This window comes from Guyanagaster necrorhizus, assembly GCF_019112545.1.
Source record: "Guyanagaster necrorhizus MCA 3950 unplaced genomic scaffold BT62scaffold_20, whole genome shotgun sequence".
In the NCBI taxonomy this organism is placed as follows: Eukaryota; Fungi; Basidiomycota; class Agaricomycetes; order Agaricales; family Physalacriaceae; genus Guyanagaster; species Guyanagaster necrorhizus.
Window position 1 is genome coordinate 851,055 of NW_025064899.1, and position 15,276 is coordinate 866,330.

Here is a 15,276-nt window from a genome sequence, read left to right on the forward strand (position 1 = left end):
TCTTGTATTTTGTAATAGTTTTTTATAATCTGTCAAGCTTCAAGTTCAATCTCTGGTGGAGTTGTGGAATTCCTGTTGTATAATTAGTAAGCAAAGAAAATGAAGATGGGAATTCAGTCTGACTTTTTGACTTCCCATTTTTTTTTCACTATTTTTAGGTGGCAAATTAGGTATATATAATAGATTAAATAAGATTGCTATTGAGTTTGACCAGAACTTTATCAGGCATTCAGGACAATTATAAGTCCTTTTTAGACCCACTTATGAGTGATGTAACAAGAGGTCTTATTATGGTTGAGAGCAATATTAATTGGTCTGACTAGATCTATTATTAGAAACAAATTTATTGATCTTATCTGAAAGAGCCTTCATCATATAAGGCCAAATTAGCAGATCAGGCTCATAATGGCCAAATATGGCATTATTGGGCCTAAAATGGCCTAAATATTGAAATTCCTTGTTGGTGACTCTTACCTATATTGTACACCCTACTCACTTACATTTACAGTACTTGCAATACTGTGAATCTTTTTATGATATCCCAGTGATTGAATAGTTTGTTCCCTCTATTGAATCTCATAGAAAAGTTGTACATATAATACTGAGATATGTATCTATCTAGATATAAAAAGACGTGGGAATGAAACTACAGTCAATGACACAGCATGCGGCAGCTGCCTCGGTACACCGGCAGACACAAAAACGCATTCAATGCCGAGATACCGTCTTACACGGCAAAATACATGATACCTCTGCAGTTATTGCAGAGGTATAGTGGTCATTAACATACTAGCAGAGGAGATTAACTAGACTGCCACCTCCCTCAAAGAAGGGACGCATCTGCTCCAAAGGTCACTAAAACCGTCCTCATAACGCCTCCTCCACGGCACCGCATTCCTCGCAACCTCCAAATGCCTCACGCCCCAGCCCTCATACCTCCTCCCATCCATCTCCTCGAAAAACTTGCATACCTGACTCTCTTCCTGCTCCCTATCCTCATATATCGGCTCCTCCCCATCCCGCGGAACCACATCACTAACCACCAACTCCAATCTCTGCACCACCACGCGCGCAGCTAGGTAGTCCATCAACTGCGGGCTGAGCGTAACAGGACCCATACGAAGGCGGCATAGCCGGGGTATTCGCAATCCACGCATCTCGTCCAAGGAGAGATGCCGTCCGGTCATAACAAGGTTTGCAAGAGTCCGAGGGGCCCTGCTAATGCAGAGTTGCGCGCTCTCATAGGGTATACTACCCATCCCCAGCTCGAGAGAGAAAAGCGAGGAGAGATTCACAGCATAAAAGGCACGCTGCATCCATTGAGAGAGGGAGTCATCGACAATGGGGATGGGGGAGCTCAAGTCGGTCGCGCGTAGGGAGAGGTTGCGGAGGGTACGGCTGTGCATGTTGAGGAAAGCGGCAACGCCATCTGGATTGCCTAGATGAGGAAACGTGAGGGGTATACTTAGGGAGAGGGTGTGGAGGTTGGATTGAGGGTATAGGGCGGCGAAGAAAGGCGACATATCAATGGGTTCCCACAGGCGGAGGGAGAGCGTCTGTAGAGAGAGGCTGTTGATCATTGGTGCTAGGGTACGTGACAAGATCATGTCATAGCCTGCCACATCGAGTGCGTGGTCTGTACGCAAGAAGAGATCCAGCTCGCGTAGGGTACCGAAAAATGAGGGTTGTGACTTGAGCAAAGTCTGCAGGTTCTCCAGGGTGATTTCAAGGGTAAGCTTCGTCAGTGGTGAAGAACGAAATGGGGTGCATAGAAATGGGGCAGGCGCGCTCTGTAGCCCGACCCATGCAATGTGATACTCTGTCAAGTTGGGCAGACTGTTCAGAACGTCATCCATGATTGATATCAAATCATCGAGATTCTTGATGCGTGGTGGCCGTGATTTCCGTCCGAAAAACTTTCTAAACGAGAAAAGCGACGAAGCCGGCGTGTCAAAGTCTTCGTTGACGAAGTGTGGATGCATATGGAGTATTCGGACGCGTTTGGCAACGGCGGGATCTCTGTCATATCGTCAGATTCGATACAAAAATGACGAGATAGCGGATATATGTAATGGCTATGAAACAATCTGGATATATACGCCAGAAAAGGGGAAACTAAAGGTATAGCCACGGGCACAGATAATCACCAGCGTCACGTAACCAGCTCCATCCCCGATGCAGGAGGATCTGTCCATAACTGGTAACGCGCCTGACACACCAAACTGCGCGCCAAGAGACAACGAGGAAAAGGTGGAAAAGTGGGTAGAACATGGAGAGAGAAGAAGAAAAACAATATCCAGCAGAAGACTCACTTGAGTCGTACCAGTAGCCTCAGCATCTTCCTGCTCAAATACGCAAAACTGATCTGCCTGTATCTCTGCTCCATCGCAAGGTGAAATAACGCGCTGTTGACGCTGAAGAGGTCCTCAAGGACGAGCGGGGGTATGAAATGGGCGATATTCAACCATATCTCGTACGGAAAGGTAGACTTGAACATGATGAAGGAGGTGACGGGAAGTGGGGGGAACGACTGTGCATGGCCGGGTATAAGACCATGACTGAAACTGGGCAAGACCTGTCAATTACGTGATGTGTGACATGTCGCGCATTGGGCTTCCGGCGGCCAATGCCATTTTAGTTCTTCTCCCTCTTGCCTCCGTCCCCCCTTCTGTCAAAGCCTGTTCTTTGTACACCTGCCCTTCAATCACACCACCATTAACTATATTGAATCCCCCCTCCCCCGCATAGAAAGGCTTGGTGAGCACATTTATTGTGTCCGGCATGTTGCCAGATATCAATTGACATCAGGCTTGTCAAAAAAAGTGATCAATAGATTACGATTACGATTACAATTAACTCTTTTAACCGACGTCGACAGCTCCTCCATTTATCACCGTGTGAACCTATACTGATTCCATCTTTTATCAACTCATGGAACCACCACGCAAGGTAGCTATCCTCCTGTTTCGTATTTGCTGCCATTTCACTGTATCCAGGCTCAACCTAAACCCCAGACAAGTACTCGGTATAAGGAAAAGTATGCACATGTCTATTACGCTTATCCCTGCCGGCCTGATATTTCATTGACCCGAGGTTCAATACCCTCCGAGAAACCTACACGCGCGCGACCGCCGTAAGTACTGCCTTCTCGCTCCCACTGCTCAGCTGCATTACAATTTCGTACTCCACATTTCTAGACCCGCGCAAACCACGAGAAAAATTTGCAGACCGCAGGTGTGATCATGAAAAGGCTGCAGGATGAGATCGAGTCAGTTCTTCCCTTCTCTCCCTTCGTGTCTTCTCTTGTTGACGCGTGGCGAGCAGTATGCTTCTGGAGGCTCTCATGGATGCTGCAGCTCAGGAAGAGATTCAGATACAGATGCCAGTGCCAGTGACACCCCCTCCGGCAATGAATGGCCATAGCCTTGGGAATTCGCATTCAGTGCCTCCACCAGCTCGCCATGAAGACGTACGCAGCATTCGTCTCCCTTTCTTGGCATCTGACTAAATCTTATCATAGCCCTCATAGCCACGCCTTTCTCCACGCCGTAATCAAATAATGGTGTGCGTTCTCTTCTCGGTGCCTTCATTGCCACCCTTCCCCTTAACAGATTACTCCTACCATCCCATCTCTTCAATGTAGCATATACAGTAATTCGTGTACCTTCGGAATACATATAGCATCCTGCAAGCCGGAAGCCAACACGCCACGGCCGTCCCTGCCAACCATCAACATTAATGGATGTCAGTCAGAGTACTACGTTTGAACGTTTGACTTGACAAGTACCGCCATGCACCCGCTTTTAGATCGCTGCACCTTATGGCGAACTTTTGAGTCAGTTTGATAACCGGATGCTGGGCCGGTGGTGCATCTGGTCGATGTCTGGCAACGAGATCATCACTGAAATATGTCAGGCAGGATCAATCAACCTAATGTTCCGCGCCACGCACCTGCGACGAGCGGTACACTCGAGTCCATCCGCGGATGAGAGTGAAGATAAAAAGTGCGACCTAGGCCATACACGTGAATCATCATCTGTGCTCCTGATTCTCACTACTTACCTCTGCCTCTGACATTTTTCCCTCGAAGCGCAGTACTTAGAGTTTTGACAGGCGTTAAGCCCTTCAATCCAATTGTCAATTGTCAACGTCGAACGAATCGGAACTGAGAATCGCTGCATCGGCCATATCGTCCGAGGATCACGTGTTCGCGCGAATCCACACCTGGACAGCCAACTCGAACTGTAACCTGCAAATAGCACGCCACAACGCGTTCTTGAATCTTATGCGCCTTCCATTACGCTATTCTTCCATCGTTCTGGTAGCGCAACAGATTGCATTCTGCCTTTGTCTTCATGAACGGGCCCTTTTGCAGCTGACTTCGGTTCAACATGCTACAGAATCCCGTATCCAACTGCATTGGACCTAATGAGATGCCGGGGAATGATGCATCAAGCTGACGGCATCCAAGGTTGCGGCTAAGATGGGAAAGGTGTGTTGAGCTTTTGTGCTTGAGAGTCTTTATCTCAGGCGGCTCCGTAGTTCATCTTTGCCGGCCTTTCTAGTAATTGGTGCAAGTGTTACGGCCCACCGGGTGATGTCATCTTACCGTTTACAAATGGCGATCCTCGAGCTCCGTAGCCGCCGGAAATGACAACTCTGCTCTCGTACTTGCGTGACATATAATACAAGCAGGCCAGCTGTGCGATGTGCGACGAGTATTTCAGCGAGCACTTGAACACTAGCAAAGAGATCTACCAAAAAAAAAAAAGGGCCGGACATTTCTGGGGTTCTTCTCGTTCTCATCTGCAAGCGGTTTTTTTTTCGAGATGCAGACACCTGATTAACGTTAATTCGTTGGCTTTAGGTTCTTGCGGACGGCACACTCGCTCGTTTTTTGAACTCATACTTTTTAACATGAATCAGAGGCTTCCAACGAACTCGGACCGTCTTTTCCGTCGTCCAATCGACATCCCCAATCAAGTGGCTTCCGACCTTCGGTGTCGGTTTCGTACAATGGCAGTAGTGCTCCCTTCGACGATTTCATAACGATCTTGTTCGTAGAACGTTCTCCCATCACGCGCTAGGGCGTGCGCCGTAGCCACGAACAAATAAGGCGGAACAACAAAATCTCTTGGGAAAATCTCTGGAAGAAAACGCTTTGTCGCCACCACTGTCCCCGCACCAATGCTGCCTGCCACCATCTACGGGAACAAGTAAAGCCCGCACCCGACTGTTTCACCGAGGACTTACTCCGTTATCGCTTCTTGGGGGCCCGCAGCAAATCCATCTTTTTTTTTTCGCCTTTTTCCACGCACTGAGGACGCCACAATCATGCATAAACGTTCGTCGTTCATGGCAATGTCGAACGCTAGCCAGGCTACGGCTGTCGATGCACCCTATTCTGATGAGCCTGGCTACTTCATCAAACATCTGAACGATCCGAACTTGGACCTCGAGGATATCAAGCTAGAGCCTTTGAGGCCTGGAGTCGCGCTAGATAAGCTTGGATACAAGCATTCTCCCACCTACACCGCCTCAGAGGTCGATACCGAATCAAATTTGAACACTCCTCAGAGATATTCAGATTTGGATGTATCCCCGCATTCGAGCGAAGAGAACTTCAATGAGTGAGTCTTGCGCACGTCGTATCTCGGTCTGGGTCTCTTTTCCCCTAACATTCTGTTTTGGTTCTACTTAGCCAGTCCCTATATCCCGAAGTCCGTGCTGCCGTTTCGTGCGTCGATGATCCCAATATGCCTGTAAATACTTTCAGGATGTGCGTTGTGATGTGTCTTGTGCGTTGAAATGATCTCACCAGAAAATCCTATTTTTAGGTGGTTCATCGGTCTTCTTTGTACTTTGATTCTTCCATGCATAAATTCAGCGATGGAATTGCGATGTATGTTTCCTTCTGTCACGAGCGTTGCCCATTCCCATTAATGTACTATATCAGATCCCTCGCTTTACATATCAAGTCTAATCATCCAGCTGATTACTTTACCTTTTGGTAAGGCACTAGAAAGAATCCTCCCTCAGACGAGATTCAACACGTTCGGGTTCGTCTGGTCGTTGAATCCGGGGCCGTTCAACATCAAGGAACATGTTTGTATCACGGTGATGACCAGCGTCGCATCTCCAGGGTATGCGACCGACGTCATACTAGCCCAGCGGATCTTCTATCACCAAACATTATCATTTGGATACCAACTGCTTCTCGTTCTCGGCGTTCAGGCTTACGGATTCTCATTGGCCGGGATTCTTCGCCAATATGTCGTCTGGCCACCGAGCATGATCTGGCCGGGGGCGATCGTTAATTGCGCTCTTTTCAACACTCTGCACAAGACGTATGGACATCACGAGCGAGGAGGGATGACCCGCGAGAGATTCTTCTTGCTCTTCTTCATCGGCAGTCTCGTTTACTATTTCATCCCCGGCTACCTCTTCACCGCACTCAGCGTTTTCAACTGGATATGTTGGATTGTACCGAATAACGTCAAAGTGAATTCGTTGTTCGGTGCATATGGGCTGGGCATGAGCGTTTTGACGTTTGATTGGTCGATGATATCATATCTAGGCAGCCCGTTGGTAACCCCCGTACGCATCATCATTCGGTTTCCTATGCAATGTTGTTATTTACTGATACCGTTGACAGTGGTGGTCTGAGGCAAATGTTATGGTTTCATTTGCACTGTTTTTCTGGCTCGTAGCCCCCATCATGTATTGTGCGTATAGATGATCTAGTCCATTATCATGCTAACTAAAGTATCTACCAGTCAGCAATGCCCTCAATACAGCTTACATGCCGATTTCGTCGTACTACTCGTATGACAATAAGGGATCGACTTATAATGCTAGCCTCGTTATCACCGATGGCGTCCTCGATACCGAGAAATATCAGGCCTACTCTCCCATTTTCCTTCCGGCAACCCTGTGTCTTGCCTACGGGCTGAGCTTCGCCATGTTCCCTGCTGTCGTCGTCCACACGTTTTGTCAGTTTAGTCCCCATCTTATGGTTACCGTCTTGACATCCTTCTTTCAGTGTGGTTCCGCCAAGACATTGTTCGTCGATTCCGATCATCTCTGAAGGATGAGCGTGATGTTCATTCACGACTGATGCAGGCATACCCGGAAGTCCCTCGTTGGTGGTATGCGGTCGTCGGGGTTTGCGGCGTCATGTTCCTATTTGTGGCCATAGAGATATTCCCTACCCAGCTCCCCATATGGGCTGCTCTCCTTGCGATCCTGTTCTCAGCGGTGACTGCACTTCCGTTGGCCATGATACATGCCGTCTCAAATATGTCCATCACATTCAATGTTATGTGCGAGCTCATTGCAGGATACATGCTCCCCGGAAAGGCCGTCGCCAATGTCATCTTCAAGTCGGTGGGGGTAATGGGCTCGACCCAGGCTGCTACCTTTTCTGGAGACCTGAAGTTGGGCCATTATATGAAGATCCCTCCGCGGACGATGTTTTCTATTCAGGTCGTTTCAGTCATCATAGCGGCTTTTGCGTCGGTGGGCACCCAGAATTGGATGTTTGCGAACGTCGAAGATCTATGTTCGTCCACGCAGAAAGATGGCTTCGTATGTCCATCTTCGAATACCTTTGCTACGGCATCGTTCATCTGGGGAGGTATCGGACCTACTCGGGTATTTTCGCCTGGCGCATCGTACGTTCATTAATCAGTCCCATCTTATTAACATGCTAAGTCGTACCGGCATAGATATAATTCGTTATTATGGTTCTTCCTACTCGGCGCCCTTCTCCCCATCCCCTGCTACTACCTCGCACGTCGTTTCCCGCGCTCAAGTTGGCGATATGTCAATATCCCTGTTTTCTTTGCGGGAGCTTTATCCATTCCTCCGGCATCAGGGATGAACTACGCATCATGGGCCCTGGTTGGGTTTATATTCAACTTCTATATTCGCCGCCGATACTTCCGTTGGTGGATGCGATACAACTACGTTCTTTCAGCGGCGCTTGACGCTGGCACTGCCGTTGCCATCGTTCTATTGTTCCTCTGCCTGCAACTGCCGAGGGGTGGGATTGAATTGAAATGGTGGGGTAATACAGTTTGGCAGCATACAGCGGACGTTTTGGGTACGCCGTTGAAGTCTCTAAATCCAGGAGAGACTTTTGGACCGTCGACTTGGTCATAGGAGTTCCTCATTACATACCCGTTTGCTAATGAGATACCACTGTCATTAACCATTGTCTTATAGATAGCATGTATTTTCTATGCCCGTATGTAGCCTTGTCCTCTTGGGATAACTTGAAACGTGAAAATGAACTGAGACTAGTGTCCGGAGGTTTGTGGATGTGGAGGCGTAAGCCGGAGAGGAAGTAGTCCACTACCCCGAGTAATTTTTAAATCCATCTTTTAGACTCGTCGTTTCCTTTTGTCGTCTGGGCTTAATTCATTGGAAGATGCCGAAATTCATACATTGACTCCAAATGAATATGGCTTTTTGCTATGGAGATCCAATTTTCTTTGCAACTTTGAAGCTTCACGCCTGGCACATTCACCCTTGGAACCCGGTCCTTTCTAGCGTCCCACCCTGTTCATCCTATTTAACTCGGTGTCCAACAAAGTCTACCCAAGTCTGCCAAAGAACTCAGAGTAAAGGGGGAGACCGGCGTTCTGGGCGAGATCCTGGGGACCGTACAAATGTTGGTGCATCATTGGCCCAGGTTATCCCTCTGCCAGGCGTACGCTCGCTCGAATTACGATTTCCACACACTCTCTATCTTTTTACATGGACGTCATTTGGGCTCTTGCTATAACGCTGTGTGTATACTACGTCGCTCGCTTTCTAGGACGCGCCCTCCGACGCAAGTATCTGCGAACACACACCTGCGTGCTCGATCTCGAAGGACTCGGTCTCAGACTTCCCAGTCAGAAAATAAAGGGAACGGCTGTCATTTGCGGCGGGAGGTAAGTACTTTCACTAAATTTGATGGCGACGCGCCCCTCATCTCATGGTTATTACCTTGCTGTAGTGTGGGGGGTCTCCTCGCGGCGCGCGTGTGCCATGATCATTTTGACGAGGTCGTCATAGTAGAGCCAGAGTCGTGGTTGAACTCCGAAGATGCATGCCGTACAGATATATGGAATCAAGAAAACAAACGCTCCCGCGTCCTGCAGTATGACACATTTCAAGGTTCGTTTAGTTGTTCGCCGACATCATCATCACTGACTGGGTGACAAAACACCGCGATAGTGATACCCACGATGGGGTACCTGATTTTGTCCAAGTTGTTCCCCGACTTCGAGGAGGAATGTAAAGCCTCTGGTATCCAGCAAGTCCGGGCTTGTTCAGTTTTTGTAGTATTTAATTCAATGATCAATGGACAGAATCGGACCCCACGAGACACGTACGTACGTCTGGGGGAACGCACCACGGAGACCACACGCGGAGTATGGTGGCTCCCTTCCCAAGACTATGTATGCCAGCCGCGTCGGACTCGAAACCTGCCTTCGGCGTTTAGTCCTTGGTGGAAGATATAAAAACATCCGTCAGATTATCGGTACTGTCACTGGTGTGTGTCGCAGCGCATCTGATCCTGGCTTCCTCGACGCAGTGACCGTGCGCACTCTCGAGGGATCAAGTAGTATCAAAGCCGCTCTTGTTGTAGGTGAGGTCTGATATACGAATGGTCATGTATTTTTTTTTTGCTTAGATGAAGATGTTTAGACTGCACAGGGCCTGCGTCTGCAGGACTGAAATGGCTTCGACGGGAAGGGTATGGCTTCAAGGACTCGTACAACAGGAACCAGCTAGCACTAGATGAGCTAAAGATAGCGTACGACCAGAAGCTCCATTACACGACGCTCCAGTTCCGCATTCCGCCAGAGATGTCTAGGAGGCTTCCTGGCCTCCCAGTTCCGTTTGCTGAATGCGGTATAATTTATTGCCTAGCTACAGACCCCACCAAAGAGAACCGGAGCCTTTATACTAATCGCGTGGATAAAAACATCAGTAAGGTATTCGTTGCTTTCACGAATGCTTTGCTGACGCCTTTCAGTCCAGATTTGTTTTGGTGCTATGGGAGAGTGCGAGCTTCCGACTACTCTGGATGCAGCCAAAACATGTGCTCGAAGCCTCGTTACCGAGAAGCCGATTCCTCGGTCATTCTTCGAACTTCTCGATGCTTTGGATGAGGTGCAGGAAACCATGACGTGTAGCAAAGTCCATTTCAGTAAGCACTTTCTATGCATATCGGCGCCAATGCTAATAGGCACTACAAGCCGGATCCAGCTATATCCGATATGAGAAAGGTGTTAACTTGCCATCGAACTGGATTGCGCTTGGTGACAGTGTCATGAGGGTCAATCCAATCTATGGGTACGTCCACTCCGACTTGTTTCTCAGTCAGTTGTCTAAAGGTAATCACGGTTACAGACATGGATGCACAAAAGCCTTCTTCGGTGCTATTTGTATTAATGTCTTGCTGCAGAATTTGACCGAAATACATTCGGGATTTTCCAATCTTTTCTTCCGCATGCAGGCTGATAAGATCATACCACTTTGGTAAGCCCTTTTCATAGTATGCTATTGTGCTTCTGAATCGCATGCGCGGTAGGATTGGAACAAAAGTGGGAGGCGCGTACAATAATCGGGTCATCTGGTCGCGGTTATTACTGATCCTTACTTTTGCCATTTAGATTACTTATATCCAACCACGATCCCCATTCCTGGCGAAAGCTTATCTCAAGATTCCTGGCTTCGGTGGTACCTAAAGAGGCTAACCATGCTGTCATTTACGGTAGGACTATCATCTTCGTCGTACTTTCTGAACAGCTTCTGATGTAATGACAGGACAATCAAGCAGGTTCAGCACTATGGCATGTCAGGACACTTCTTGCACCGCCGATAGACATTGTGCAACTTGGGCTGATATCCAAAGTGCTGTGGAATTCCTTCAAGGACACAATTTCATCCTAGCGATCAGCTTACTCAAGTTTTAACCCCACCCTAAATCTGGGGGGTTGCAGCATGAATCTAAACATGATTTCAAATGGACGTGAAAGGGCATTTGTCCCGAAAATCGGCCCCTGATTAGATATGAGATACGGACGCCGGAGACGAACAGTTTGAGGACATCCGAGCTCGGCAGATTAATGGGCAGAACTGAGGCCGGAATTTTACGTGAGGAGAGAACCGACGTGTAATCCTCTTCTCAGACTGAAGCCCATTCCATAATAACGCAGTGCAACCATTCATACTACCTCTTATGACATATGTCATGCTATCCGAATGGCTATGGATCGACATACTTGTTGAGGATTTACTACTGTCTTCCGCAAATTTCTTCTGAACGAACACCCTCGGCCGTATGTACTTGTCCCCTCGTCAAACCGACATGGGACACAGGGAGAGCTATTCCATCATTTCTGATTGATTCACTGCGGTTACTACCTGCAATCAGTGCTTAGACGAGCATTGATGCCCTGTTGAAGCCAGCACTATTAAAGCAAGCAAGGTCACAAATCGGAAACCATTATTAGAGACGTGCTTTTTCACGGACACAAAAGCTATGAGATTTAGATCAATCGCGGCGTCGGCAGATGCCTATAATTTTATTCTGTCCCAAACAAGCTCTTGAAGGTGGTCCAAAGGATCTTCAAGACGATTCGCGGGTGCATAGCATCGATTGGAGGCGCAAGGTGCATATTAATGTGCCATAGTATGGACCCCGCTTGCACATCCTGCGGACAAAGGGTGTTAGATTTCTTCCGACGAGGTCAAGATGCGACCTCACATCAAACGAAAGCATGATGAGCTTCCTAGTGTACCATCGAGGGAACCAGCTGTCGGACAGCTTCTCTCCAGCGATAGGAACAGTGGTATGATATCCGTAATCTAGAAGCTCTGAATTAATTTGCATTTTCAGCTGGAGGCGACACAACGCCTACCCCAAACCTTGTCTGCATCCCTGATGATGTCACTCAGCTCAACAAGCATACAATAGGAGAGCGGTGACCTACCAGAAAGGCGAGATCTTATTACCCTGCATCTCGAAGAATTCGGCCGAAAAGTCTCTCGGGATTCCAGCGGTGGCGTCACGCTTTTGCAACAAGGTGTTAAGGCATATCGCACCCATCAGCGCCTTTACGACTCCTTGCCTACAATACAACGAAATGTTTGAACTCCAGTCCGGAAATTTGAAACGAATAGACTTGCCCAAACAGAGGGTTGACTTTCATGACACTGTCGCCAATAGCTATCCAATTCGGTGGTAGATTGACAGCCTTGTCGAACCTTATATAACTTGCCCCAGCTGAGCGGCGATCCGTAAGCTCGAGAAGTGTCTTAGTTTCGGAAAGACATTACGGAATGGAATTTGGCTGCAAGTCATGGTATCTTCGACCTCTTCCAGCATATCAAGGATCTGAAAAAGCGACGGCGGCATAGGGTCTCGAGTGACGATCGACTGTGCATATTTTTTGATCTCTTCAACTGTACGGGGAAGCTCGTCTGCGCCAAAAACGGCACAGCAAATTTGAACTGGAATGGTAACATAAACCGCTCGGCGTGATCGAATCAATGATTATAAGAAGAACCATACCAAAGTTTCCTTCAATACGCTGAAGCGATATACCGCGGCAGTCCAACGCAGGGTCGGCAATGCAAACATAGATAAGGCCACATTTTTTGAAAGATGTCGGAAGGCCGGGAAACCTTTCGCCCAGTTCAGGCGGGACGCGAAACTTGATCGTCGAATAAATGATTTTCTGGTCGTATGCAATTTTCAGTTCGTCCAAAGGGAGTTTTCCACTAGGGTAAGTCTCTGACTGTCCATACCCCTCGCGTCGCAGCCATTTCATACCCGCCGATGCCGAACCGGTACAATCTAAGCTCTGGGCAGTCAGTCATCTGTCCACTACGAACTGACTTGTTAACAAACCAACAACCAGAGCAGCATTGATTTCTCGTGTGCCTGAGGTGGTACGGATTGTCACACGATCTAGATATTCAGGGTTGGATGCGTTACGAGAGACACCGGTGACCGTGCCAATAACTTGGCGAATATTCTTGTAACGACCGCCGAGGACCAAACGGCGCAGAAGCGTTTCGAAACCAGGACGACTAGCAAATACTGTGTCGGGAAGGACGCCATTATACTGATCATAAGGTTTCTTCGACCAACGTCCCCACGTCGAGACCGGATAATCAGCAGATCCAACACTAGAGAACGACTTATCAAGCTCCGAAAACCAACGCATTAAACACGTAGATACCGTATATCTGACGCCTCGCATTCTCCTGCAAAGCCTGTAAATAGATTACATAGTGCCATAAAGGCGAGTCGTTGTAGGGGTCCTGGTAACTTATTCAGTAAATATGGATACTGGAATGACGGTAGACGCACCATGAAAAGACTCGTATTGCATGATGCGGGTACGGGTATTTTCCTGATTCCACACATCCTGGCGCTTTGCATCCGGCCGGTCCGCCCATACTTCCGGTTCAACGATGACGACTTCATCGAAGTGATCATGGCAAACACGAGCAGTAAAGAGGCCCGCAAGACTGAATAATCATTGTCAATATTGCACCGAAGGTAAAGTATATAAATGTGGCACCTTCCACCACAAATAACCGCTGTACCGTGGATCTTCTTATCCGTGCTCCTGGAAAATCCCAGCTGTTCGAGATCGGGTACGCAAGTCTGCTTTCTAAGGAGCCTGTATCTGAGATATCGCCAAAGAAGTGACCCAGCGCAGTACAGAACCAACGCTACAGCGCTGGCAGTCGATAGTGAACCCATGTTGGCACGAAGAGGAACGAAAGTGCTTGATGTCACAAGGAAATGAAGCAATCATTCTCTCCGTCGAACATGGATATCATGTAAATGATTTGGGAATGAAGCCGAAGCAGAGTCGTTCCCCGAATAGCAATCATCGATCGCAAATAAGGCGTGTAAGAGCCACGTTTGTTCCGCACAGTGCGGTATCTAAGATCGATTTCTGATTTACTGAAGGCTTGAAGGACGGGATTGGATTGGCAGTAAAGGAGCATAAATCGTAATCGTCCAGAATCGTCAAAGAGACTGGAATACGGCGACAAAAGTCTCAGGAATGGGGCAGGGTGTCACGATGGTTGGTGAAATAAAGTCTGAGAAACAGCTCTACGAAGACGGGGGCCTAAGACTGGGGCGTGATGGCAACAGAGTCACATATAAACTGTGACAGATCATAATGGCAGTGCCACACCGGGGATTTTTCTCTGGTACGCCGCAAAATATTTCCCTACTCAATAATTCCCGTGACCTCGGGCCTCGGGGACGGACAATAACTCGGTGACCACGATCCCTCCATAAAAGACCTAGTACTAACGTAGCAGGAATGCTTAGCGGGATTGATAATGGCGATTTCTACCCATCTTGATTCCTTTGCTCTGCCTATGCACTTCCCTCAATGCTGTACCACCCTGCACGACGAGGTCTGACCATATGCTACATCTGGACACCTGATGGAAAAAATGTGTCTATAAGGTCGAGGTGCTACCGCTCTCAGGTGCGGACCGAAAGAGGTCGCTCGTTGCTGAAGTTCCGTCCGTTATCCCTTCTTCTAATAGGTTGCACAGATCACGACGCAACGTTATCCCAGACTAGACGCTAACAGAGGTAGCCTCGCCACCAGCATTCTGGTGGCAAGGGTGATGGCTAGAAGCTGGCATGACAAGAGCATCGTCTTGAAGTACGATCCTGGACCTCCAGATGATGTTGTCAGGCTGTCTATTCCGACCGGTCATAAAGGATCTTTCAAGTTATTGTTTCCCGCCGTCTGAAGTATAACGGGATGTGCTATGGGTGCCCCGTAAGGATACACAAATTCGACTCTGTCTCGTGCTTCCTCGGCATCACACACAGATTTCTTGACGAGGCACTCAGCGGACATACCTTGGACTTTCGTATTCGCACCTAATCTTGACTCGGCTTCAACGCTTTTGGACTGCGGCCATAGTCATAGAATCATTTTCTCTGTCTAATATGAAGGAAACACAAGTACACGTATCCACTATCGGTATTATCTGCAGGCTTCACCACCACGAAGCACTGCTTCGTCCATGAGGATGAGTTACCTGTTCCGTCTGACTCAGTGCCAATTCTTGGCAGATGCTGATTCATGAGAGACATCGGTGCGGTTGTCTCATTCTCACCTTCACCTTCACCTCCATCCTGTATCCCTAGGTGGGATGAGCTATGCTCTCTCATTGTCATTTTGCCTTAATCGTCACTCCCAGGCTTCGAGGCTTCGCCTCTGT

The 15,276-nt window shown here is 48.2% G+C and overlaps 5 protein-coding genes across 5 annotated transcripts; 2 read left to right on the top strand and 3 right to left on the bottom strand.

The window, feature by feature from the left end:
• Positions 1–564: 564 nt before the first annotated feature.
• On the bottom strand, positions 565–2,633 carry BT62DRAFT_1078167 (uncharacterized protein; the record flags this gene model as incomplete). Its single annotated transcript, XM_043179364.1, has 3 exons — positions 565–2,019; positions 2,313–2,564; positions 2,599–2,633. 3 exons carry the CDS (start codon positions 2,631–2,633, stop codon positions 807–809), a joined length of 1,500 nt encoding a protein of 499 aa, XP_043037507.1. The 3' UTR covers positions 565–806.
• Positions 2,634–3,341: 708 nt separating this feature from the next.
• On the bottom strand, positions 3,342–4,138 carry BT62DRAFT_995752 (uncharacterized protein; the record flags this gene model as incomplete). Its single annotated transcript, XM_043190541.1, has 4 exons — positions 4,063–4,138; positions 3,952–4,011; positions 3,788–3,883; positions 3,342–3,719 (listed from the first exon to the last, which is right to left on the bottom strand). The coding sequence occupies exons 1-4, from the start codon at positions 4,075–4,077 to the stop codon at positions 3,342–3,344; spliced, it is 549 nt and encodes a 182-aa protein (XP_043037508.1). The 5' UTR covers positions 4,078–4,138.
• Positions 4,139–5,127: 989 nt separating this feature from the next.
• Positions 5,128–8,462, top strand: BT62DRAFT_308458 (OPT oligopeptide transporter). Its single transcript, XM_043180458.1, has 8 exons — positions 5,128–5,630; positions 5,702–5,779; positions 5,838–5,902; positions 5,957–6,597; positions 6,656–6,725; positions 6,777–6,992; positions 7,043–7,673; positions 7,728–8,462. The coding sequence occupies exons 1-8, from the start codon at positions 5,335–5,337 to the stop codon at positions 8,161–8,163; spliced, it is 2,433 nt and encodes an 810-aa protein (XP_043037509.1). The 5' UTR covers positions 5,128–5,334; the 3' UTR covers positions 8,164–8,462.
• Positions 8,463–8,760: 298 nt separating this feature from the next.
• On the top strand, positions 8,761–10,670 carry BT62DRAFT_1008697 (uncharacterized protein; the record flags this gene model as incomplete). Its single annotated transcript, XM_043177473.1, has 9 exons — positions 8,761–8,939; positions 9,005–9,165; positions 9,226–9,308; positions 9,376–9,640; positions 9,700–9,984; positions 10,031–10,204; positions 10,254–10,350; positions 10,408–10,536; positions 10,589–10,670. The coding sequence occupies 9 exons, from the start codon at positions 8,761–8,763 to the stop codon at positions 10,668–10,670; spliced, it is 1,455 nt and encodes a 484-aa protein (XP_043037510.1).
• Positions 10,671–11,213: 543 nt separating this feature from the next.
• BT62DRAFT_934602 (uncharacterized protein) lies at positions 11,214–14,170 on the bottom strand. Its single transcript, XM_043186759.1, has 11 exons — positions 13,593–14,170; positions 13,379–13,539; positions 13,248–13,329; positions 12,914–13,194; positions 12,575–12,859; positions 12,340–12,513; positions 12,190–12,286; positions 11,994–12,131; positions 11,922–11,941; positions 11,768–11,868; positions 11,214–11,714 (listed from the first exon to the last, which is right to left on the bottom strand). The coding sequence occupies exons 1-11, from the start codon at positions 13,775–13,777 to the stop codon at positions 11,586–11,588; spliced, it is 1,653 nt and encodes a 550-aa protein (XP_043037511.1). The 5' UTR covers positions 13,778–14,170; the 3' UTR covers positions 11,214–11,585.
• Between the last annotated feature and the right edge of the window lie 1,106 nt (positions 14,171–15,276).

Bases quoted from the DNA above. Each gene is read 5' to 3' on its own strand.
- BT62DRAFT_308458 (XM_043180458.1), top strand. From the start codon at position 5,335: ATGCATAAACGTTCGTCGTTCATGGCAATGTCGAACGCTAGCCAGGCT. The intron at 5,780-5,837 runs GTGCGTTGTGAT...TCCTATTTTTAG, and splicing joins CCTGTAAATACTTTCAGGAT to GTGGTTCATCGGTCTTCTTT. The intron at 6,993-7,042 runs GTCAGTTTAGTC...TCCTTCTTTCAG, and splicing joins TGTCGTCGTCCACACGTTTT to TGTGGTTCCGCCAAGACATT.
- BT62DRAFT_934602 (XM_043186759.1), bottom strand. From the start codon at position 13,777: ATGGGTTCACTATCGACTGCCAGCGCTGTAGCGTTGGTTCTGTACTGC. The intron at 13,330-13,378 runs GTGCGTCTACCG...ATAAGTTACCAG, and splicing joins GCAATACGAGTCTTTTCATG to GACCCCTACAACGACTCGCC. The intron at 11,942-11,993 runs GTAGGTCACCGC...TGACATCATCAG, and splicing joins AATAAGATCTCGCCTTTCTG to GGATGCAGACAAGGTTTGGG.